This window comes from Ostrea edulis, chromosome 9 (assembly GCF_947568905.1).
Source record: "Ostrea edulis chromosome 9, xbOstEdul1.1, whole genome shotgun sequence".
Taxonomy (NCBI): domain Eukaryota; kingdom Metazoa; phylum Mollusca; class Bivalvia; order Ostreida; family Ostreidae; genus Ostrea; species Ostrea edulis.
The window spans coordinates 13,848,467-13,876,003 of NC_079172.1; the positions used below are offsets into that span (position 1 = coordinate 13,848,467).

General features: G+C 35.8%; 1 protein-coding gene across 1 annotated transcript; it reads right to left on the reverse strand.

The window, feature by feature from the left end:
- Positions 1 to 27,528, reverse strand: LOC125658383 (poly [ADP-ribose] polymerase tankyrase-1-like). The gene is made up of 26 exons (XM_048889616.2): positions 27,278 to 27,528; positions 24,657 to 24,881; positions 20,859 to 20,954; positions 19,658 to 19,770; positions 18,111 to 18,205; positions 16,595 to 16,661; positions 16,181 to 16,483; positions 15,777 to 15,868; positions 15,322 to 15,400; positions 15,039 to 15,210; positions 14,552 to 14,631; positions 14,111 to 14,262; positions 13,935 to 14,001; positions 12,994 to 13,092; positions 12,787 to 12,880; positions 12,560 to 12,685; positions 9,728 to 9,837; positions 9,501 to 9,623; positions 8,929 to 8,994; positions 8,312 to 8,750; positions 8,095 to 8,186; positions 3,577 to 3,645; positions 3,296 to 3,479; positions 3,097 to 3,205; positions 1,427 to 1,583; positions 1 to 1,088 (listed from the first exon to the last, which is right to left on the reverse strand). The coding sequence occupies exons 1-26, from the start codon at positions 27,471 to 27,473 to the stop codon at positions 1,014 to 1,016; spliced, it is 3,480 nt and encodes a 1,159-aa protein (XP_048745573.1). The 5' UTR covers positions 27,474 to 27,528; the 3' UTR covers positions 1 to 1,013.
- Positions 27,529 to 27,537: the final 9 nt, after the last annotated feature.

A 27,537-nucleotide genomic window follows, 5' to 3' on the forward strand; every position in this document is an offset into this window, starting at 1 on the left:
TGAACAATTAATCTTGGTTTTATTTGAACATGTAGTTCTGATTTACACTGACACAAATTACAGAGACCTGACAGACTACATACACATCAATATTCACAAGACATTATCTACAAATCTACAGGAATTATATACAGTCTTCACGTACTGGGCCTGTCTTATCATATAAAACAGGGGAGGGAATACTGGTATTTGCAGTCACACAATGAGATTCCTGTTGGATATAAATAAAATAATTTTTTTCAGATAAATTTTTTAAAATCAGTAGGTTTATATTAGACATCAGTAATTTAAAAGAAATTTAAAAATATATATACATAAAAACAGCCTGTGATTCATGATTCATAATTAAATGTAAACCTAACATTACTAAAATTTCTGTATCTGAATAAATAAAAGAAACTATGAATTGAGTAAATATTTGTGTTTGCTTCTTGTCATCCACTTCTCAAAAGGGATTATAACTACTATGCTGTACATGAAACTACTGCATAGTTGCATAGTTTGTTCACAATATAAATGTATGGCACTCAAAACATTGGTTTGAAAAAATCTTTTCTAGAACGTTTCTAGCACACAAATTTAAAACTGTTTTCAAATGCTTATTCATTTTCACAACCAGGCAAGATTTGACGTAGACTTTGAAATAACACCTTCGACTTTAAAGTTAACAATTGCAATTCACATATAACACATTTTTACCCTGACTGAATAAATTATGTGTCTTGAAATATTCAGATCATTTACAATGTGTTGCAACACACTGTGGTTGTATTCCGTTCATAATTATCTTGTTGCTATCACAGTTGTGAGAGAGAAATTCTGTGTAAAAAAGTCTGGTACAGCAAGCTATCAACGCTTGCCATCAACACAAAATCCCCCCCTGTGATATTCAGATTCAACTGTCTCTATCAGTAATTATTGCATTCTGATGCGGGGTCTCGCAGCTGTTGCAGGCATTATGGGGTTACCCTGCTTGAATTTGTAGACAGGTAATTCTGCAAGTTGTTTGGCATCTAGGATTTCTTGGGTGTGGGGGTTGGTGACTCCGGCTTACAGATCTGGAAGGTGATCAGATATTCTGGATAGGCCTGCAAAATGAAAAAAAGGAAGACAGAATAAAATAGACCCCAGGAAAACCAGTATTTGTTGTGATAAAAAACCTTGTCTCATCCAACACTACAAATACCCCCCCCCCCCCCCCCCCCCCCCCCCATTATAGCCATTCAATTGTTTTAAAATCCCTCTTTACAAGTAGTAACATTTTCTGTACAACATAACAATGTACACAGATGAAAGGGGATAATCTTTAGAAGAGTAATACATTATATTTCATTGTAAAGTCTGTTTGCAATTGAGTTCAGGAAACTGGCTGTGAACAGATGATGTAAAAGTCTCTTCAAACACTTTTGAGAATACCCTTCAATACCTGTTCTCCTCTGTACACCACATATTCTGGAAACATCAGTCCTCCACTGCTGGGTCGCCCTATAATGGAGTGGTGTCCTGGTGGGGCATGAGCCATCTTTATTGCACTAAACTGGAGGAAGGACTTGCCTAGGGTCACTCGACACAGGATCAGCTGCCTGTTAAAGTTACACAACATTTTCTATTAAGCAGAGCATTGTGTACGATTTATTTCTTGAGAACTAATAATCTCTAATATATTACTTTCATATTTCTATTATCATTTTACGGTGGTTTGAGTAAAATCTTAACATTGCACAATAAAAGGAATTAAAATGAGAAAAGCCAAGACATTAAAAAAGGGTAGGTACATGCTACCTATCAATGCACATCAATGGCAATCATTTTTACCACCCACACGGTGGTAAAAATGATTGCTATTGATGTGCATTGGTACAAACAAAATTGCTGGTGGTGAACTTTTTCTAGAATGAAGGCAGCATTGATAAGGACATATTGCAGTCCATCCAACATGATGCTAAAATACACAACACAGCCTGCTCACTTTGTGACAAAATTTTGTTCCTGTATATGGTATTGACCAGTAAATTGCATCTCAAAGTTAACGGGGCATAATGGAGGATGGTCATCTCATATTAGTCTACAGGAATTCTAGTCATTTCATCCAAATATTGGCATTTGAAATTTAGAATTGGGGCTGAAGACCTCAAATATCAACTGTGCCATATAAGACCTGCAAAACCTTCTCTCTTAGATATGTTTCTATTGTATGGAAATTTAATTCATGCCATTGATTTTCAAATGGAATAAATGGCAAAATCTGTTCAGAGCATTGTGTCTTCCAATTGTATGAATGGTAATTAAGTTCACCAAAGGTAATTCAACAATGGTACCACTGGAAATGCTCTAAGCAATCATTGTATATAACCATTTGAATCAATCTGATCACAATTAGATTACTTGATCCGCTCACCTAGTTCACTACTTAAGGTTCTAACAACATCCCACCTTGGTGTCACATCAGAGCTATCTTTTTGACAACCATTGAAATCACTCCTTAAGAAATTTGAACTGGTTTGGAAATTTCAAGCTTTTCCTTCATTGTAAATAACACCCTGAGGATTTGTGAAAGACTGAAAGTTTATGAAAGCCTAATTTTTCTGATGAGAACAGAAAGTGATGGGACAGAGCAATGATAAGAAGGGGATTTCCCATCAAACATTTGCTACTTGCTACATGTACATACACTTGAGTTGACACCTGTGCTTCTACATAAGCCAACACAAAAACACATACATGACTTTCAGAGTACAAATGGACCTAGCTTCAACTGCATTGTCAATCAAGAACTAAATTTTCATTTTTAATCAGTGTTTAATACCATTTGCAAGATTTTATCAAAATATTGTTAAAAAATCTTATTAGTCAACTGTATAATCATGCAAACAAAATGTCTACACAGGTTTTAAACTCTCTTGACTTTTGAAGTTAGCTCTGCTATGATTAACTACATCAGTCTCATGATTATTCATTACTTTGGCTCATCAGAACATGACCCACACTGCTATGTCATGAGATGTTAGGATAGTGAGCATGCAGGGTGGGGTGTGGGTGTGTGTGTCTAACATCTAATCTTAATCATACTGGTATATGAATGATCCTAATAAATACCTGTGACATATGTAACACGATCTGTCTTTGTGAGCGGGGCATCCCGTTCCTCCTCCTATACCATAAACATATTGGTTACTCTTTGATGAGTTCTCAGCAAAATAAATACCTGCAAAAAAAAGAACCGAGCTTTTTTTCTCAATCTTTCAAATTTAATGGACACAATAAACATTTTCTATCCATATTACTTTATATTTACCAGCACCAAACATTCCCCCAATGTAAGCGTGTCGCTCGTCAAACCCCTTATGCACAATAGCATTGATGAATGGTGATCCATGAAACAACAACCGTTCATTGTCATGCCCGTGATTTTCCTCTGATACTTCTTTCCGCCGATGGCAATATTTACCCCATAAACGCTTGTTGCTGATTTTTTGTATCTGATGGACAAAAGAGAGCAATGATTAAAGATAACATACACAACTAACATAAGGGAATTATTCTGCACCATTCTTAAATCTACAATCAGAAACTTACCTTAGATATTGTATATTTATTGAATACACCTCCAGTGTTGTCTTTATGTTCTCGAAGAGTGCTCTGCATCTGAAACACAGTTGAAAGTTCAAAATATGCAAAATAGGATTTAAAGACCATATTCAAAGCTTTGTTTTACATCTATATTCCGAGTACAAAAGCAAAATATAAATCCAAACCAATTGCATTGTTTGTTATAATTTCTCTGCGAATTCTTCCAACTTTTCTGGTTTGTAATAATTTCTCTGGGAATTTTGGTAGAAATCGCTGTATTTGATGATATAGCAGTTGTAAATCACTTAAACAGATAATCTTTTACATCATTTGGGGGGGGGGGGGGAAATCGCTCAACTTGACAGCTTGGATGGAAGTGACACACCATTGTGAAAATTAAGGTTAAAGTACTAGGCTTAATCCTGAAATCCTTTGCTATTCCAGATTTAAGTTTTAAAGCTCTTATCTCCTACAGTTACAAATTCATTATTTTGTGTCCAACTCCAAAGTTTTTCTTTTTTTGTGAGGTGGCCATTTTCTTACTCTACTGTTATTTCATTCTCTTATATATAAACACTGCATACATTGAAAACAATCAAGTGATAAACAAATCAGCCAACAGTATCTGCCACTGTAATCATGTAGTTCCCAACCAACACATTATCACTTTTGTTCAAGACAAATTAGAGCAATAAAGTGGGAGTGGCAATATAACAAATTCACCAATCACTGAGCAGTCAAAAGAAATTCAATACCATTAAGGTATTTGGACTCCATCTGTATAAACAATTTAGATAATGTTGAGTTTAATTCAGTAATTATTAGTAATTAACCTGACCACCTGAATACCTTGTTCTGTCACACTTTACTAATTATAGCCATGTACTGAACACAAGCCACTCATCAGCTGATAATCGCTGTGCATCTAATCCTAGCAATCATGCTACACTAAAATCCACCTCTTTGACCTTGACATTAAACAGTCACAATGCAATGAACACCTTTCATTTCACCAAGTATGAGGTCTCCATCTTGAATAGTATGGCCAAGGTTAAAGTGCAAAAGAGAAACAAACAAGAGGCCCATGGGCCACATCGCTCACCTGAGTCACCTTGGCCCATATCTGAAGACTTTCCATATATATTTGCATGTAAAACCTTGGTCCCTATTATGGCCCAAACTACCCTTTGCAAACTTGAATCTACACTATGTCAGAAAGCTTTCATGTAAATGTCAACTTCTTTGGCCCAATGGTTCTTTTAAAGCTTTTTTCTATATTTGTATGTAAAACTTTGACCCCCCCCCCCCCCCCCCCCCCACTTGTGGCCCTATCCTACCCCCCGGAGCCCATGATTTGAAGAAACTTGAATCTGCACTATGTCAGAAAGTTTTCATGTAAAAATCAGCTTTTCTGGCTTAGTGGTTCTTGAGAAGAAGATTTTTCCTATGAATTTGTATGTAAAACTTTGATCCCCTATTGTGGCCCCATCCAACCCCCGGAGCCCATGATTTGAACAAACTTGAATCTGCATTATGTCAGGAAGCTTTCATGTAAATCTCAGCTTTTCTGGCTTAGTGGTTCTTGAGAAGAAGATTTTTAAAGTTTTTCCCTATATATTTGTGTGTAAAACTTTGATCCCCCCTTGGGGACCCATCTTATCCCCGGGGCCATGATTTGAACAAACTTGAATCTGCACTATGTCAGGAAGCTTTCATGTAAATCTCAGCTTTTCTGGCTTAGTGGTTCTTGAGAAGAAGATTTTTAAAGTTTTTCCCTATATATTTGTGTGTAAAACTTTGATCCCCCCCCCCTTGTGGCCCCATCTTATCCCCGGGGGCCATGATTTGAACAAACTTGAATCTGCACTATGTCAGAAAGTTTTCATGTAAAATTCAGCTTTTCTGGCTTAGTGGTTCTTGAGAAGATTTTTAAAGATTTTTCCTATATATTTGCATGTAAAACTTTGATCCCCTATTGGGGACCCATCCTACCCCGGGGGCCATGATTTGAACAAACTTGAATCCGCATTATGTCAGGAAGCTTTCATGTAAATCTCAGCTTTTCTGGCTTAGTGGTTCTTGAGAAGAAGATTTTTAAAGTTTTTCCCTATATATTTGTGTGTAAAACTTTGATCCCCCCTTGGGGCCCCATCTTATCCCCGGGGGCCATGATTTGAACAAACTTGAATCTGCACTATGTCAGAGAGTTTTCATGTAAAAATCAGCTTTTCTGGCTTAGTGGTTCTTGAGAAGAAGATTTTTAAAGATTTTTCTTATATATTTGTATGTAAAACTTTGATCCCCTATTGTGGCCCCATCCAACCCCAGGGGCCCATGATTTGAACAAACTTGAATCCGCATTATGTCAGGAAGCTTTCATGTAAATCTCAGCTTTTCTGGCTTAGTGGTTCTTGAGAAGAAGATTTTTAAAGTTTTTCCCTATATATTTGTGTGTAAAACTTTGATCCCCCCTTGGGGCCCCATCTTATCCCCGGGGGCCATGATTTGAACAAACTTGAATCTGCACTATGTCAGAGAGTTTTCATGTAAAAATCAGCTTTTCTGGCTTAGTGGTTCTTGAGAAGAAGATTTTTAAAGATTTTTCTTATATATTTGTATGTAAAACTTTGATCCCCTATTGTGGCCCCATCCAACCCCAGGGGCCCATGATTTGAACAAACTTGAATCTGCATTATGTCAGGAAGCTTTCATGTAAATCTCAGCTTTTCTGGCGCAGTGGTTCTTGAGAAGAAGATTTTTAAAGTTTTTCCCTATATATTTGTATGTAAAACTTTGATCTCCCCTTGTGGCCCCATCCTACCACCGGGGGCCATGATTTGCACAAACTTGAATCTGCAATATGTCAGGAAGCTTTCAGGTAAATTTCAGCTCTTCTGGCCAAGTGGTTCTTGAAAAGAAGATTTTTAAATGACCCCACCCTATTTTTGCATTTTTGTGATTATCTCCCCTTTGAAAGGGACATGGCCCTTCATTTGAACAAACTTGAAAGCCCTTCACCCAAGGATGCTTTTGGCCAAGTTAGGTTGAAATTGGCCCAGTGGTTCTGGAGAAGAAGTCGAAAATGTGAAAAGTTTACAGACAGACAGACAGACGGACAGACAGACAGACAGACAGACGGACGCCGGACAAAATGTGATCAGAATAGCTCACTTGAACCTTCGGTTCAGGTGAGCTAAAAAGACTAGACCCAAACAAGAGTACCACAAATGGTTGATCATGTGCCCATCTGACAGTGATGACAAAATTTCAGTGCAATATCTATCCATAATGTGAAAAAATCCATGAAACTATTTGACCCATTTAACAGCCCTAAAGTAGGTCACAGAGCACCAATAACACTGAAATGCAAACTGAATATATGTTTCTCTGAGAGAAAAATTGTGACTACATTTCAGGGCAATACCTGTATCCATCAGGAAAAAACAAGAGGTACTGTGAGCAATGCTCACTAAGAATACCCCCCGCTTACCCCAATCTCCCAAAGGGTGTTGGTAATAGGTATAAACTACCTCTTTTCTGAGTGTAAAAAACAAATGGCATGACAAACCGAACCATATTGCTACTTCGATGTCCAGTGCGCTTGACCTTTGACCTTTTGACCCCAAAATCGATAGGGAACATCTTCATCCCATGGGTAGTCCATATGTAAGATATGGTGACTGTAGGTGGAAAGGATAACGCTTTAGAGCCCGGAAACCATATTGCTACTTCGATATCCAGTGCGCTTGACCTTTGACCTTTTGACCCCAAAATCGATAGGGAACATCTTCATCCCATGGGTAGTCCATATGTATAATATGGTGACTGTAGGTGGAAAGGATAACGCTTTAGAGCCCGGAAACCATATTGCTACTTCGATGTCCAGTGCGCTTGACCTTTGACCTTTTGACCCCAAAATCAATAGGGAACATCTTCATCCCATGGGTAGTCCATATATATGATATGGTGACGGTAGGTGGAAAGGATAATGCTTTAGAGTCCGGAAACCATTGCGTCTACAGACGGACGGCCTGATTCCAGTATACCCCCCCCCCCCCCCCACAACTTGTTGCGGGGGGTATAAAAAATCTGGAAAACTATTTGACCTTCTTTTAGCCCTAAAGAATGTTATGGTGCACCAATCCTGCTAAAATGCAAACTGATTTTGAATTCCTACGAGAGGAAATTTATGACTAAATTTCAGAGCAATACCTGTATCTGTAATGAAAAGTTGGGAAAACTGTTTAACCTACTTCTAGCCTTAAAGTTGCACCAATCCTGCTGAAATGCAAAGTAAATCTTACACTTCTTGAGAGAGGTATTGTGACCAAATTTTAATACTGTACATGCATCCATTACGGAAAAAAGTCTGGAAAACATGACATCGGACCGACACACAGACGCATGGATGGACAAGTGCCATAACATAACATAATATGTCCAGTTTGATGACGGGCATAAAAATTATGCATCCCCTACCAATCTTCTGTTTTCAGGGGCATAAAAGTTAAATAAAATGTTTACCTGTTCTTCTACCGATATGTACTCTGGGTCATCAGGCCCGAGATCGACTAGCACTGTTCCTTGTGTGGGCACTGCAGGTAGTGATGCCGAAGCTGAAATCACAACTTTTACTTTGATAACAAATACATATTACATGTATATATCTCTAAATGTGGCGCAACATACACCTTATTGGCTTTTAAATTCTTATGAAAATAATAATCAACTAGAATCTGACCTTTGCTAGCCGCTAATTTTTCTATTCCTTTGAGAATTTTGTGTCTATGTCCATAAGCATTAATTCCGACCTCCTTTAATTCATCATGTCCCATTTCTACAAGAATGTCCATTGAAATTTGTTCCTTTTCAAAAACACACACAAGTTGTTCTAGTCCTACACTGTTTAGGAATGCTGATACACTCATGCTATCGATGCCGCGCTCCCCTTCTGCCATGGTACGTTCCATGTTGCATCCCTCCGCAGTAATTGACATTGAGGCTCCTGCTGAGGTTCCCGAGGCCCCGGCAGCTACCCCGAGGTCTGATGCATTAAATGTCACACTATTGTTAGAGCTAGCATCACTTGAATTACCCAGATTAATACTGGATTTAGTGAGAGAGGGAGGCTGTACCACTGGTGGCATAGCATCTTGTAGTAACGCATGCACATCATCTGCCTGTAACACAAAAAACACCCCTGAAAGTTTCATCTATACTTGCAGGTTTTAGAACTAGAAAATTTTGTGCTGAAATCTGAGAAAAGTTGTAATTCTTATTTTTCGTTTTGCAAAAAATTTTCAGATCAAATTGCACGAAAAGTTGAAGAAAAGATTGACTCTAATATGAAATACTTACTGTGGCTAAATCTAATGGTGTATGGCCTTCTTGATTTTTCATAGTGGGATCAGCTCCATGTGCTAACTAAAATACAATGTTATTGATAATTTTCAGTGAATGCACGTCATGTCCTATGCCAGGTGTGTATAATTGATTATATATAGCATTTCTTTGCAATTGCAACATGTCACAAATTACCTGGGAGAGCATTTGTTTATTCTATTATGGACATGTCTATTGAAATTCCTTATTTAATTGTGATGACAGATATGCAGTCGTCATTTTTCACGTTTAGGATTATGCCAAGCAAGTAGCATGTGTGTTTTAGTTGACAAAAGCAGTTCTTCCACAGAACACCAATTTGACACTGAAGATTCTTGACTACACACAAGAACTATATTCATGTTCCTTAATTAGTAAGCTTTCTCATTAGATCAAAAGTCGTGGTTTTATTTTCATCATTTTTTCTTTCTTTATTATTAAAAGCCCCAAATCCCATCTTTCCAAAAGGCACATGCGTTAATGACTTGTATTAACAAAATCATACATAGAACACCCTGTCCATATATAAATTTAATCTGATATCTTACCAGTAAGGAACAGAGTTGAGTTCGGCCTTTCTGAGCCGCTTCATGTAATGGCGTAAAGCCCCACCTGTCTACGGCATTCACACAGGTATTGAATTTGATTAGAAGGGCTGCAATGTCTACATGCTGCCAAAGAAAACATTGGAAAGAGTTAAAATCCTTTATACCAAGATGTATCACTATGATACTTCTCATCATTTGGTTACACAAGGATATGGTTCTATACTTACTCCGTAAGATGAGGCATTGTGGAGTGGAATGAGACCTCCCTTGTCTTGGGCATTTACATCAGCACCATTTTCTAATAGGAACTCAGCCACCTCAACATTGTTATACCCAGCTGTAAAATTTAACACAAGTACTTTCACTTTCACATCTATAGCTTGACAATTTGTTAAATGAGTCATAGAGGACATCTCATTAAAGGACCTCCCCACTTCAGCTGTAGCTTGTGGTTCCTTTTTACCAACTCTCTTTTCAAAGAAAAATTGATTTATCTATTATACTTTTTGGTAAATATTAAACACTGATGTATCTCTGGTAAGTGCACAATACTTTTCCCCTGGGATATTGGAAGATAAGGGTAGAAAACTCAGTTTTAAATGGTCAACTTTAGCCTGAAAACTACAGAATTACTACACAAGGTCAATACAGGTAAATGAGGTAGAAGAATTGTATAGGTTTTGCAGATTTTTTTGGTATTTATTTTTATGAATTTCATCACCAGCACAAGTTTGTCCAGGCTTGCCTAAGAGAAATCTGGACAACCTTGTGCTCGATATAAACAAAGGCTTTAAGAATCGGTTATTCAGTGAATATCAATAGAGATTTCACAAAAACAGAAAACCCAATTTCAAATGACGGCGTAGCTTTTAATGTTAAATAAAATGCCAAGCTTTTAAGTTAAGGTATTAATGAACATCTTGGGGCATTGTAAATTGCATAATTCAAACTTTGATGTTTTACTAAAGTACAAATATAAAATTACTAAAACAGATACAGGACTCGTAAATTTTCTATGATGTTTAAAAGTTGAAATATATTACCCCTCCCTAAATAACTCTATACAATTTTTTTTCAACTGTTTCACAGTTAATTGAGAAATTTGGGGAAGAAATTATATTTCATACAGTACATTGTATTTAATTTACTTACAAAAGCAGAAATTTAGTTTTCATTTTTACCATTTTGGAAAAAAAGTCTGTTTAAAGCAAGTGTTGTTAAAATATAATATGAACACATTTCCAAACCCTACCAGCTAAGTGTTAAGATATAATATGAACACATTTCTACCTGCTAAGTGTTAAGGTAGGTCCTTAGTCCTGGATTTTTGGGGTTTAGGTAGCATTTTTTTGTTTGGAATCAATAAATTAACATTCAGAGTACTGAAAAAAGGCAAAACAGGTAAGGCTTTCCATATTAATTTTCATTACATACACCACTAAAGTCATATACCCCGATGTAGATTTTTATGAAATTCATCGGAAACAGTTATTTGTTGTGATTTTAATATAAAAACAACAAAATGTTTTTTGAATTGCATTTATTTATCGGGAAACATGTCAATAACTAAAACACATGTCATTTTCAATATGTTCATCAAGGTTTAGAATAATATGTGGAAAATTATTGAATTAGCGTTATTCCCCAAAATGTTAAAAACAAACAAATGTGGACGCATTTTCCTTATAGCATGGTTTACATATCATTTTTTCTGTTTATATTAGTAGAGTTACATCTGTTATAGTTATTCATGGGGAAAAATCCATACCTTTCCTTAATAATTTCAATCTATAGCTTCCAGATTATGTATACCCCCATCAAAAACTGAAGTCTGGCACCATACAGCTGAGCTATTTAAATCACTCGGGATTAAAATTGTATGTAATTTCATGAAAAGACACAGATAATGATTCCTTATCACCTTGGTAAACTGTTTGTCAAAAATAAAGGAAATCTATCGCATTATGCAGTCTTCACACTTAACTTTTTAACTTACAGGCCCAGTGGGCCTGCAAGTTGGAAAATTTACAGGCCCACCATCAATTCTACAGGCCCGAATTTGGAAGTCATATTAAAAAACTTATCTTGATTTTGCGAATCGTCAAACCTCAACCAGGAACGATTTATCAACCATTGCTTTTGAAATTTTCTTTCCCTTTTCAGTTCATAGTTCTGTTTAGAGTTTTTCTTCTCTTCTGACGTTGGGGTCGTTTTTTGTCTTTTCCCCGGTTTGGCACCCTCGACATATTTCAAGAAGTTCATGTTACAGGGAAGTTTTCATACTATCGGTTTGTCATTGACAATCTGTTAATATTTTCATCTTGTTTTTCTGTTTGGAAACGGCATAGGAACAAACGCGTAAACGACTTTGACATTACATCTGGTTCCCTGTAATCGGAAGTGCGTAATTTAGGTCGGGACTGTTTCTTCGGGATCAGTTCATGTTTTTATTACGTAACATAATGACTTGATTTCACAGAGTGAGACACGTATTTTTACAATAACGATTTCGAATAAAATAATATGATTTTGAAAAGAGGGGTATTTATTTTCCACAGGCCCGACGGGCGCTTGGAGTTCAACGTTTTACACGCCCAACTGTTATTTTACACGCCTCGGGCATCGGACTACCGGCTAATTTCGAAGACTGATTATGGACTTGATAAATAATTGAATGAAAACAGAGTTATTGTCCTTGGATTCAATATTTTGAAACATATCAGTGACTATTCAAATATAACTAAGAAGTTTGAAATATTTTATGGCTAACAAGATTTCTTACAATAACTATTGAAAAAGATGCCAACAAAATTTATGTTCCTATCATTAAATTATTGACTTTGCAAAATCCTATGACGTCACACGAGTGTGGAACTACGTTAAAATATAATATGAACACATTTCTACCAGCTAAGTGTTAAGATATAATATGAACACATTTCTACCAGCTAAGTGTTAAGATATAATATGAACACATTTCTACCAGCTAAGTGTTAAGATATAATATGAACACATTTCTACCAGCTAAGTGTTAAGATATAATATGAACACATTTCTACCTGCTAAGTGCAGTGGAGTGGAATTCCTGCCCTGTGTATCCCTACAGTTGATGTTTTCCTGGGATGCTAACTTCTGAACCCGGGCCAGATTTCCCTTCTTGGCAGCCTCTAATAATGCAGCATCCCCTGGAAATGAAAATAATGTTTATACCTGTACATCTTCCTCACTACATGTACAAAACATGAATCAATTATTTCATAAGCTCTTTAGAGCTTTTTCTTTTTACCTCTGAGGAGGTCTGCCACATCCTGATCCCCCTCTTTGACTAGATCTAAAGGTGTGTTTCCATCCCGATTCTTCTTATTTGGGTCAGCACCGTGCTACAGAAATAATATTGGTAACCAGTTATACAACATAATGAAAACTGAAAATCAGTTCTTGAAGTTTGGATCTGGAATAGCAAAGGATTTTAGGTATGATATGGATCACTCACTTTTAACAATAATTTACAGATTTCAAATTTCCCCTTGGCCGCTGCTTCATGTAATGGTGTGAACTTCCATAGATCAGCAACATTAACACAAGCACCATGCTGAAAAACAAATACATCATACATCAGTGAAAAAACTTTGGCAACAATTAAAGCAAAATACAAGAGTACTGGAAATGGCACATGATACACCTGTCACAAGCTTAAGTAGGGTGCTTTTTTTTTTTTAAACCTTGAGTTGTAAATCTTAACTGAAGGTAATATCAGCCATCATCAAGCTGTGACATAGTTTTTTCTGCATCATATGAATAAAAAGTCTGAGCTTAAAAACTATGTTACTGGAGGTACATGTAAATAACAAGAGCTTTGTGTGTACAATATTTTCCCTAATTTGATTAAGCTCAACAACCTGTAATTCTTTCAAACATGAAAGAAAAATGTTGGGAATCAAAAACCTTGCACTTCAAGTTGTTTAAAAAGGCCTTCACTAGAAAACTGTGAGAGGAGTGGACAAACTATATACTCACTTTGTAAAATTTCCTCAAAACAAACTGAGTTCAACATCTCCAAAATTAAAGAAAATCAAAATCGTTTTTACATGCACATCTTCAAAACCAATTTAAACATTCTGTAAAGTAAGAAGGTCCTCACTTGAAGAATAAAACAAATCATGAACCCTTCACATAAATTTTGAAACAAAGGGGCAAAACTCCTGCAAAAGCAGTTGAAATGGATCAAAATTACAACATAATCTAGGATGACCTACAAAGAAGCTACACAGCAAGTTTCAGCTTGATATTTGACAGAGAAATGAAAATAGAAACAGAAAACTCCAAACGGATGGACAGAAGAGCAGATGGACATACAGACATCGCTGTACCATAATGTGTTCCATATAGAGACAAGCATATAAAGATTCAGCAAGTTGTTCCTTATTTCAATACCTTGATCAAGAGTTCTGTGACTTCAAAATGACCATAACTGCAGGCATTGTGAAGTGGAACCAATCCCCTGCAATAAAGATCACAATACTTCAGTGCTGAAGACAAAGAAAAATACTCTAGTATCTTAAAAAGTTTTATCTTCTTTGTATACATGTATGTACATTAAAAGTTCTTACCCTTTATCCTTGGCATGGACATCGGCTCCGTGCTGAAGTAGATACTCCACCACCACTACCCTATTATACCCAGCAGCAAAGTGGAGGGGAGTAGAGTGACGGCCGTCCAGATCTCGACAGTTCACAGAGTGGGGGTTCTGGGATATCAACTTCTACAAACACACAAAAGGGGATGCTACAAACATGTACTTGTATATGTTTGTATCAGTATATAACCCTCCACTATCACTACATAAATACTAGAACTTTCTCAGCAGGACTAATATTCCCTGAAGGGCAAATTGGATGGTGGGAAATAGTGAATTTGTGCCCATTGAAGAATCAACACATCCTTTTGACAGAGCAATTAATGAAAATGCAAGATTATAACTTTGTTTGTTGGAGGGGGGTAATAATTTGATAAACTCTGATTACACCTACAGGCAACCAGCTGTGACTTACCTTAACAACTTCCATATCACCTGCTTTAGCTGCCTCTAACAGCTGGATGTCGACATCTGTACCTCCCACTGGAGGGTCCTCTGTAACACAGCAGAATTATGCAGATCAGAAGCCAGTTAAAACATGCATCCACACAGCTTATAATAATCACTTCTCGTTTCCGATTTTCAACATTAAGATTTACCAACTGATTATGTGTGTTTAATTCAAAAAAAGGTTTCATATTTTAGCATCTTTGTTGCTTAACTGAGTATGTTAATACATGGTTTTACTTAAGATATGAAATAATCTATCCGGTATTGAAGAACATAGTAGCACTAATTTCAACTACACAATATAGTATTATACATCAGCACTGATTGCACTAAACTTTAAATGCCCTAATAGATATGTACATATATAGTAGGGTATCCATGCAGCCAAATTCATCCCCCCCCCCCCCCCCCCCCAATTTTCAAAAATGGAATAGAATGCATTATTTGTTTACCTTTGAGCATTTTTTGGATGTTTTCTGTTGCTAGTTGAGCAGCTGTGTAACCTTGTAGTGAGACAATTGATGAATCCACTGCATATGACATCAGCAGTCGACATGCCTGCATGTTACCCTGCTGAGCTACCCGGTGTAGCGCAGTTTGTCCCAAGCCATCCAGAGCATTCACCTGTATAACAACAAATTCAAAGTCTATGGTCACAGTGGAAAGCTTCTGTTTCAAAATTTTGTACACATACAAATAGTAGTATCTAGTATAAACCCCTTTTTGAAAGTTTACCTTGGCACCATGCTTCAGCAGAACATCCATCACATCATAGTGAGCTTTGTCAGCAGCTATATGAAGAGCCGTTACATACCTACAATAAAAATTTATTTAAAAATTTAAAAATATTATTAGGAGACATCCAGGGCATTATCAGCAGTTATCCCATATGATACTGTAGACATATTTCATTTCAAGGAGTCATAATTTCATGCTCATCATTTTTGGTTTGGTCCGCTGGTATGTAAGTTTGCTGAGTTAGTAAACATACTTTAAAGTTTGCTGGTATGAAATTATATGAGTTTTATGTGGCCTTGGACTTAGAGGAAATAAGTGCAGCGCGTAAAAAAGTATGTTTGGAGTATCTAAAACATTTTATTTTCAACAAGTTACCAGGACAGTCAAGTCTTGATTACTATTAAACAGTAATATAATATTCTGTTAGGCTGTTTGTATGAAAAGTCACTCACTCTTTGTTTTTATCATTGAGGTTTGCTCCCTTTCTGATCAGAGCTTCCACAACTTGCTTCCTCTTCGGGAAAGGTGAGGCTGCTGCACAGTGCTACAAAATAAACAAACAATGACCTCATTTCTGTTTAGAATCACTATGCTGGAATTTTTTTAGCTGGTTTTAATTTTGCCTTCATCCTCAATTATGAATTTAAATCAAAACTTTCTCTAAAGTAGCAAATAATAGCTTTTGAAAAATGTAAAACAGGACAAAATTGTCTTTAATGGGCCCCAAAAAACTTCAATTACATCATACAGTTAATTAGATACTTAAATTACATCATACAGTTAATTAGATACTTAAATTACATCATACAGTTAATTAGATACTTAAATTACATCACAGTTAATTAAATACACCAACCAATGCAGTATCTCCAGAGTATGGGTGTTTGAAGTTGACAACTTCTAAGTACTTCTTTACTCGTGCTACATCAGCTTGTCTACAGCCCTCCAGGAGGGAGTGACCTTTGAACTCCTGCTGAAGTCTTTCCTGTAGCTCTCTCGTGGGAGCCACATCGATAGCACTTTTTGAATGACAGTTCACAAGGGTAGGGTCAGCACCATGTGCCAGCAGCAGTGAGCAAACTTCTACTCGGGATTTAGAAGCTGCCTCGTGTAGGGGAGTGAACTGCCACAGATCCATAGCATTCACACTGGCACCCGCCTGCAGATTAACAAATGATTGATATATTGTTACGAATCAACAATGCAAGTAACAAAGTTGAAATTAGATTTTTATATCAGGCTTAAATAGAGAACAAAACATACACTGTACCTTAAGCAACATTTCAGTAACTTCGAAATGTCCGTATGAACAAGCATTATGAAGTGGAACAAGTCCCCTAAAACGATAAAATAAACAGCTGAAGTGAAAAGACAAATCATGCTACCTGTGATATTTCACAAATTTATAAATCACAGAATAATTAATCCCAGTCTTCATACTTGAGGCCATTAATACCAGTGTAGCAGTCTCAACCACAGTCTTCACGAAAACTCAGTGATCCGAAGACCGAGGCCAGTGAATTTTACGGTCGGGTCAGTGAAAATTAAAAATCAGGAAGTCCGATGGGCTTGTAGACTTTTTGTAAGTCACATTAAATATAATGTTGGATTAAGATATTCTAAACGTCTTATTTGCTTAAATTTACCATCAAAATAAAAATAAATCAAAAAATAGCACACAGAGTAAGTGTTTGGACATTGTGGTTTGCTTATTTTGTAAAAAACGACAACTATACTTGTAAATGTCAAGATAACTTGTACGTTGATCAAGTGAATAAACAAACAACTTGTTGAAACAACAAAAATGGCCGCGTTCTGTATTGCACTGCACACCGGTAATTGCTGCTTTATTGCATTATCCAATTAAAATGAACTTTGACAACTGCAGTTATCCCAGATTGTATGCAATTTCTATAGATTATAGAATTTATCAATCATTTACATTTGATGTTAGTGGAGAAGGCTACTTCCTAAGGTGCACTCGGGCTGTTTCATGTTTGTGAAAAATACGTGAATTTGTAGTCTTCTTGTTTGCGGGTGAAGAAAGAGAGAGAAAATACTGTGTACGGTGTTGTTTTTCTTGTATCGACAAAAAGGATGTCTTAGGGTGGATATGAATACGAGTTAAAACCATAGTTTCAGTAAATTAATTGTACAATTTTACAATGCATTCCATAATGTATGTGATAAACATATGAAAATTTAGGGGGCCAGTAAATTTCACTGTGGGCCAGTAAATTCAGACAGTTCACTGGTCCGACTGGCCAGCAAGTTTTAAATGTTTTCGTGAAGACTGCAAACAATTGTTTTATTGGCTCCACTAACCTGTTTCCAGTAAATCTCTATTTGTGACTGTTACACCAGATATCATAAATTCTCATTCTAATGCAGCTCTCTGTATTTTTCTCGACATCTTTTACTTATTTTGTTTAATATTTGTAATTAACAAAATGTTTAAATTTGATGGCTAAAATTACAATCCAGTCACTAATGTATTAAGCAATTGGGAAGTATTTTCACCTATGGGAATATATCATGTTTCCTTCCTGTGTAGCTTTGATATGATTTGTGTTTTGTTTGGGTGGTGTGTTTTTTTTGGATTGATGGATAGGTGACATTTTTTAAAAAAAGTATTCCTCCATAATGTCATAATCAAAAATATTGTGACTTGTGTACACTCTTTACTTCAGTGCATTAGCCAATCAAAATGCAGACCATAAAACAGTTGCATTTAAAAGATAAGAAATTTTTTCCCCATTCAATACCGAATAATGTAAGAGTTATACCCCTTGTCTTTGGCATGAACATCAGCTCCATGTTGTAGCAGCAGCTGTACGATACGCGTTCTATTATATCCAGCAGCGAGGTGTAGTGGTGTAGACTGTCAACAGAAAATTCAGCCATCTCAGAATAAGTGCATAGTGTAATATAACATTTCATGAAGCTTTTCAAATACATTATAATGGACACACATATCCTTGAATCAGGGATGTGACTGAAATCAGAGGAAAACTGGTCAAAAAGGGAAGAAAACACCTCACCCTACCTGGAAAAATATCATTTTCTGCCACTTAAGATCAAATCCAGTGTTTCATTTTTTCGAAAATTTAGCAAATCAGAGGATTTCCTCTGAAAAGAGGAAAAATCACACTCCTGTTGAATATATTCCCTAAACTACAGAAATCCACATTAAATTCTTGATCCAGGTTTTTTTTAAGGTCTTGATTTCAAGGGCCTGGGCCTTTTCAATTGGGAAAAATAGCGACATTTGCTTGAAATTGGGAAAAATGTTCCATACAAAGAAATAGGGAGAAAGCCAAAGCAGAGCGCATTAAGGTATAATTGGACTCCTTCTGACTTTCAATTTGGTCAAAGCTTACCTCTTTCAAATAAGCAGAGGCCAAAAATTAGGTTTACGTAACAATTTTGAAGAAAAATTGTAATTTGTGGGCCTGTGAAGAAGATATATGAACAATAAGACTACCCTGCTTAACTTATATTCCTCAAAATGCTTTAATTTAGTCTCTGGCTAAAATTACAATCCAGTCACTAATGTATTAAGCAATTGGGAAGTATTTTCACCTATGGGAATATATCATGTTTCCTTCCTGTGTAGCTTTGATATGATTTGTGTTTTGTTTGGGTGGTTTTTTTTTTTGATTGATGGATAGGTGACATTTGACAGTTTGAATGAATTTGTGGACAGATGTCTGATGTTTACAATAATTACTAATAACTGTCAAGTCCAGTCCAGCTAGACTACTCTATATCACCCATGTGAAATAAAAAGCCTGGGAGTGACAGTTCAGCTAAGTCAACATTGATTACTCAAAAAGGCTAAACAACAGAAGGGACCCCATTATTATCTACACATGTACTGACAGCTTCAACTTGCTGCCAATGTTGATTCATTCTGTTGTGTCAAAACCAGGTGAATCAATGAACTACATTCAATTACCTGTAAATACACCTTAAGATTGGTATCAAATTCAAAATAGAGGAGATAAACTGAGAAACAGCTCCTTTCTATATCTATTTAATATTATTTATTATTATATGTACATGTATATGACATAGTGGATCAGTTTATTTCTGTTGATCTTTTATATGACAGTAGTGTTATGATATGTACTTCAATGATTGTGTCTCATAAGTCAATATGGCTGGATACCAATGCTTTTAATATTGGAACATTGTTTTATATATCATATATATATGAATTGTATGTTGGTATTGTATTGGTATGTGACATTTTAATATTTCTGATTCTGATTCTATAACTGGGGAACAACTACTCCTCCCCCTTGACTAAACAATACAGTAAAAAGTCTACCTTTCGTCCATCACTGGCATGGCAGTTGACATTGAGGGGGGTCAGCAGAGACATCAACTTGTCCTCATTTCCGCTGCGGGCAGCTTCCAAAAGTTCATCCTTCTTGTACTCTCCTGTAAACACACCCATTCACCAATAAATCAGTGCACATGTAGATAGTGACAAATAAACAGCAAATGTATACAACATTACAATTATTTAAAGAAAATGCATGTGATTTACTAAGGGAATTCAAACTTCTAGTTACACAATAAATAAGCAATTGAATTTGTTTTGGAACTCTGAATAGGAAAACAGATTTTTTTTTAAATGAAAGATTATATTTTCATTGAACTCTGACCTCTCATTCTTTCTTTTTTTTTAAGACATGTCAATGAAATTGACAGATTCATAATACCTTCATAAGAACAGATATAATTTTTAAGAGTTCTTTGTATATCACTAAGGTGATAATTTGCTGTGTTCATGCTTTGTGATGACAAAATCTTGTACCTGACCAGGCCTTTGACTGACAAGGCTATAAATCCTAGGTTTGTGAGTGTCAGATTCTGGGGCTGGGAGTCATTCCTACACCCCATGTGTGATGATAACATCATGAGTTTAACCTCATGACAAGTGCTACCCTCAGGGGGGCCAAATAAACAATGGTCAAGAGAGATTAGAGCTGACATTGTTATTGATCAATTAAGGACAATCACTACATAATCTACAACCATTTACCTCCATGGTGTAGTGAAAGCAGCCAAGGTATTAAGGAATAAATGGGGTGTCACTTTCCAGAGAAGTACAATGAAAGACATTTTGGCACTATAAAAAGAAGTTTCCTGAAACCTGTGAATGAGTCATCTAGATTTACATGCTCATAAAATTTAATCCATTTGATTGAGCTCCTGATTAAATGGCTCATCTTTGTAGGTGTTAATCTGACCTAAGAGCCAGTTTTTATTATGAAACCAACATTTTCATTCACCCCTTTTATAAATTTTGCATGAAAGACTTTACTATTGCTAAAACATTTATTTTCTTTAATAAAAACACTTCTTGCTTTAGATTATTGCATTCCTCATTTGTGCATCACATTATATACATATTCACATATTGTATTTAACTTAACAGATGTACTATAGAAACACAGAAGCACTCTACATCACAGGACACCACTGGTCACATACGTATGACAAATGACCATTCCTGTACTCACCAGTTAGAACAGCTTTAGCGGAGGGGTCAGCCAGGTCCAATGCCGTTTTGCCATCAGTGTTACGGATGTTGGGGTCAGCACAGTGTTGCAATAAAACTGTAGAAGTAACAGTACTATTAACATTGACTGGATGGATATAGGAGATCTCGGACAAACTAACCTCCAGGATGCTGCCCTGGGTGTCAGGACGCTCTTGTAGTCTTATTCTATGCATAGTTCTGTTTTCCACATAACATCAAAAAACACAACAGTCTGTCAACAAGGATCAGTCCCCAAAATCCATATAATTTATCTCCAGAGTCCGACACTTGAAAGGAAACCACACTGTACCATTTACTAATCCTTGTCAACACAATGTAATCCAACAAAAAATCTCACTGAAAGTAGGCACACATTAAAATATACTTCCTTCGTATAAATCTTTCATACCATGTAAAAATTCCTCCAAATGAAACATATTTTTGTGTGTAAAAATTCCTATTGATTATGAACTTGATCACAGATAACATTAGTCTTAGGCAGCAGATGTGTAATTCAACAAGAACTGTGGTCTCTGGGGCAAAGTCATGTGTCATGTGATTTCTCCAGAGGATTGTAAAACTACTCAAGACCCCATACTACTCAAGACCTTATATAAACCAATCATTGTTTACATTACATGATCTTGTGTAAAGAAATCTACATCACAATTAGCCAGGAAAAAACAACTCAGCTGCCATGTGCCATAGAAAATCTGAGGGCCCCAGGAGAGAGCCCTGTCTGCCTGATCATACCTGATTGAGCATATATAGGTAACACTTACCTGGAAGAAAACTTACACCCCCACATTTACCCTGAGGAACCACCATAAATCAGGATAACATTGAATTGTAAATAAAACAATTTCCTATGTAAAGAATAGCTGCATCACACACTCATAGACAATTATATCTAGACAATTATTCTGTGTCTTGATTCTTTGTAAATGATGCAGTTCAACAGATCCACTCCAAATTTCCAATAAATAAATAAATAAAATAAAATAGTAAAGAAATAAAAAAAAAAAACCAACAACATTTTTTCCAAAGAAAAAGTGTATGTACAACTGTACATGTATTTTCAATTTGATTATTAAAAATTTGTAAATCAATATACTAGCATTAATATTGAAACACACAAACTCAAAAGAGTAGGAGAACCATGTACAAAAAAAATACTACCACGAGAAAATTGACAACAGAATATTTAAAATCTTAACCATATAGGCATTCTGTGTGAGTAACAAAGTATTTGTGATTCTGAGAAAAGTCTTCAACTAAATTAACAAAGGGAACTTGTGATTGAAGAAACAACAAGAGTGTTGCACAAAAAAATTAGTCTGAAGAAATTCACTAGAATTTTGAACCATAAGTTACAAAAGACTTATAATTTGACAGTTTAAAATATTCTAAGTAATGTTTTTATTCCTATGAAGTTCCATAGTGACCTTGATCTTTTAACCCCAAAATCAATCAGGGTTCTCCCTCTCTTGATGAAAGAGCTACCTGTGAAGTATTATTTTAAAGCAATCTAGCAAATAATAATTTTTCTACGAAGTCCTATTGTAACCTTGACCTTTGACCTCCAAAATTAATAGGACTTAAAAGATAAGATCTGACCCTGCACCACAGGTGCAGCATCCTTGCAGTGGTTTAGTGTTTGCTTCATAACCATTAGGAGCGAGTTTGAGCCCCACTTGTGCCATTGCCACGTCAAACCTAAGACGTAAACATAACTGATTGCTCCTTCTCCAACTGTTCGACATTTAGAAGTGATAGTCATGGGTTTTTAGGATATTACCTTTAAAATTGAGGTCCAGCTTCTGCTACTGACCATAAATATACATCTATGAAAGTAATCGTTATCAAATGATATAATCACGACTTCTCACTATAATGACTGCATTCTTTGAACGTTAATCACAGTACAAATTCTAATTTGGAAATGATCCTCCCCCCCATAAATTTGGTAAGAAAAAATCAAGGTCGACAGTTTTGGAAACAAACATTCTTTTTGGGGCCTTACTATGTTCCCTCTCCCAGTGAGGGATAATAAAATGCTGATTCTGTATTGATCATAATTTCTCAATTTTCAGCAAAATGTTAATTTTCCAACTTCAACAGTCCTGGCCCCAGACCAAAAATGAATGCGAGAGCATAGCTGACTCCATTTTCTCAGACATGGTTATTATTGCTGTATCATCATGAGATCAACCATGTGTTGTGTTCCCAACAATCAACAGTTCACAATATGTGCTTCCTCATTGACATTGTCCAGATAAACAATAAACCTCCCCTTCCTTCCTTATCTGAATTAACAAGCAACCCTCATTTCCTTTTCCTGTTAATCATTAACTGCAATAATGCAACATGTCCATGTGGAGAGAGTCATTGGCACTAACCCTGATCAAATCTTCTCTACTTATAATACACATTTTAATATCCATATTAATATAAATTATAAATACATTGAATTCAAAATTATTCAGGTTAATATATGTAGTGTACAGTGGAGCCTCGTTAATCTGGACACTTTGGTTCCTACCAAAGTCATCAGTATGAATGAAGAATCTGGATAACTGAATCACATATTTTAGTACAATCCGCACAAATAAACAGCTCTGCTTAATAGGTTTTCTTTGCGATTTTTTACCTTGCTAAAGTTGTTCTGGATCGACCATCCAAAACTAGTACCATCCAGATTAATGATTCAATGCAATTTTAATGTTTTGTAGTAAAATCTGGATGACCAGATTGGTTAGCGGTATATTGTTCAACGTTCCTCTTGAGAATTTTTCACTCGTATGGAGACGTCATCATTACCGGTGAAGGTCTGCAAAATTTAGGACTATGCTCAGCGCTTATGGCCTTTGAGCAGGGAGAAATCTTTATTGTACCACACCTGCTGCGACACGGGGCCTCAGGTCTAGCGGTTTCATCAGAAGGACCGCCCCATTATTCGCCTCTTACAACAAGCAAGGGGTACTGAGGACCTATTCTAACCCAGATCCTCTCGGGAATACAATTTTCCCAATTAAACATGATTAATGATGCAAAAACACTAGCAAAAATGTGCCCCCACCCCCTCCCCCCAAAAAAATTGTTTAAGAGGTAAGTGTCCAGATTAATGGCTTCTGGATTACTGAGGCCAGTGAGTCTATGAGAAAGACCATCGGACCGTCGGACCTGACCGATGTGCAGTGCCTCAGGTCAGATGCATCATTTTTTACACCGGACCAGAATGTCCGATGTCTCAGTGTCCGGTTTTGAGCTTTACTATTTTGACGCATGATTAAAACCACATGGATCGTCTAAAGTATTATACGGGAGGGATCCCTGGTATTATATTACTAGAATAATAAATAAGATTTCCTTGGTTTTGCATTTTCACGTGTTTCACTTTTTTACATTAGGTTTTCCGGTTTGACATAATTTAGTTTGGTCCAGTGTGTTCATTGATTACACAGAACCGAATGTTCTGTGTGGTCCAAAAAACTTTCGCATAGACTGTGAGGCCCCACTATATATGTGTCTCTAACGTGTCAATAACAATATAGATTATATAACAGGAATCATTTGATACATAGATTTGATACTTTGATGCAAACTTGTCATCGTTTCCAAATAACTGACTGCCAAAATTTCCTTTTAATCATAAAAGGTGAAAGTATATTTTACTTTTCCACTAGTAAAATTATCAAAATGACCAGTGGGAATAAAACAGATTTCAAAAACACTTATTTTTTTTTTAATTACATGTATTAAGTCCCAACACACTTACCAATACAGACATCAATTTTTCCCTTTATGGCAGCCTCATGCAGAGGGGTGTAATTCCAATTGTCACGAGCATTGGCATCTGCACCACTCCTCAGCAGAAGCTGAACGACCTCAGCATGCCCAAATGAACAGGCGTTGTGGAGGGGAATCAGACCCCCATCATCTTTGGCATGAACACTGGCCCCACACTCCAGTAAATGTTCTACAACATCCTTCCTTCCAAAACCTATATGACAAATTTAGATCATTGAAAGTTAGCAACTGCAAAGATATGGGTAGTGACACTGAGAGTACATTAATCTGTATAGTAGAACATTGGGAAAATCTATTTTATCAAACCACTTACAGTGAAACATACTTATAGTAAAGTGTTTGGCAAACGATTTCAATTTCCTATAAGCATAATTTGTTGTATCCACTAACATTTACTAAGTTCATAATATGTTTTAAAACTACAGGGAATGGAAATCACTTCGCTGTAAGCACCAATTCATCATTTAAGTGTGTTCATTGTAACCATGTTTTACTAGACAAGTATTCCTTTGAATCAAGAGCAGAGAGCTGTGTATGAGTATTCACGACAAAATTATGATTTCAACATTCCATTAATATATATTTGAATATAGTTTTCTAGTATTGGTATGAGAATAGTAATTTAACATTTAGGGATGTCCAAGTGGTTAATATTTAACAATCTGTTACCCAGAAAATTTTCTGATCCAGTACTATCTGGTAAGTACTCCGTAAAATTATTAAAGTATAATTCTATTATCATTCTTTTCTCCTGAAAAATTGTGGCCTCTTGTTGTTTGTGTGTGTGTGAATCAATGTTTTACGCATCATTAATCTAAAAATTTGTGTTTTGGATGATCAGTTTTTACTGACAAAAAACTAAAATTCAAACAAAGTCATGTTATTATTTCTGACAGTTATTTGTGTAAATTGTACAGAAAATAAGCCCATCTGATGACAGCAATTGCCACAATTAAAATGGTTTGTTTCTGCTTTGCAACTGTGAACTCTTAATTTAAACATTGGAATAACTAAATTACCAACTTTACTTTAAAACTACAGTTTTTCAAATACATATAGCAATCGGTCTCCATCTATGATCTTGCACATGTTATAAAATAAAGAAACAAAGAATGGAGTATTAGTGCTAAATCTTGGATCTAGAGAGGGCACACATATCATGTTCAAAAGGGCACTTTTCGTCGCGGCAAGACAATTTCGGGGCACTTCATTGTATCATACTATGATAATAATAGAATGATCATTTAGCCTCTTTAAAAGTTAATACCTGCTGCCTTGATTTTAAACTTTTCAATCAGCCTTGAGAGATAAAGAACAATTGTTTATATTAACGGATATTTTTAAAAAATTTATAGAGAAAAAAAGAACATGGCGCAGTTAAAAAAGGCATGGTGCCAGTCAAAAAGGGCATGGTGCAGCACCATGCTAGTTTGTTGTAGATTTAACACTAAGTACATTATATACGAGTATAATCCAGAATAAAGACATATTAAGGGAAAATTTTCTTTTTAACAGCATATGAATTTTTTTTTTTAAAAATCCATCCCATCACATCTGGAATGGAATTTATAAACTGTACTTTCTCATATATGCACAGCAGGCTAAACAACCTTCCAGTTTTACTGTAAACAGCTAGAAGTATTTTCATTACATAATGTATGCAAAAGTGAGCAAAGGTTTGTTACTTTATTGTACTAATGATTTACACATTTTGAAAACATTTAATTGAATTAATTGAAACATCCTTGTTCACATTTTGCCCTTAGAGCATGATATGAATACTTTAACTTCAACTTTTTGATGTAAACAGAGCAGTATGTTGTAACGTCAGATATAGATCTTTAAAAATTTGTTCATCTTGAGGTAATAATTTATCATGTATTCATTGGTTAATCAGAGACTGCTAAAACATAAGACAGAATTCCTAACAGTATTTCTCTATTTATTACAGTACTCTAAAATGCCCAGAGTCATAACAACATGTGTCAAAAATTACATTAATATCAAATTAATTATGACACTATCTTCCAAAGTTGTAAGTTGCAACTTTTGTTTCCCCCTTACATTAATAATTCTCCTAGTATTAAATATGCTGAGGAAATGGACACAAAACACGTTCTAGAATGTTTAAACTATATTTTAACTGTCAACTAGTCTAATATGCCTATGGTGTATGTAAATACCGTAATGTAATTATGGTATTAATGCTACTGTATTTTATATGGTAAACTGCAACAAAGGAATATTAGTGTCAGAACTCAGAAATATCAAGACTTTCCTCATATTTAAACCTTTGCTTGAATTATCTTTATTTACAACCTGCAAGGTTTACATTGAGGATTCAAACGAACAGTTGAACACATGCTTTATGTAATATCTACAGGCCTAGTTTTCGGTATAGTTAGTACAGCTTTGCACGTGTAAATGTATTATTGTATACATGTAACATGTATATTTTTGAAAACGACATTTCAAGAACTAACACACACAATAGTTCTTTACAGTTTTTGTTAATCTACAGAAATATATTCAGAACCCTCAACTTCTTGGCAAAACCCAAACCAAAACAAAATGAAATTGACGTCATACCAGCTGCAAAATGTAGAGGCGACGACTTTCTTCCTGCCGTATCTTTGGCGTTCACATTGTGATGATTCACTAGTTTCTTTACTTTGTTTAGATCTCCGTTTCTACAAGCTTCAAACAAATCTCTCCCAGGATCATTGCTATGAGAAGGAGAAGACGATTCGTTTTGAAGCAACGACCGTCTAGTCGCCATTTCCATTCATCTCCTCACGCGAAATATCGGTCAAAAACGAGATTTGAATTTAAAGTTAAGCGCCCGCAAG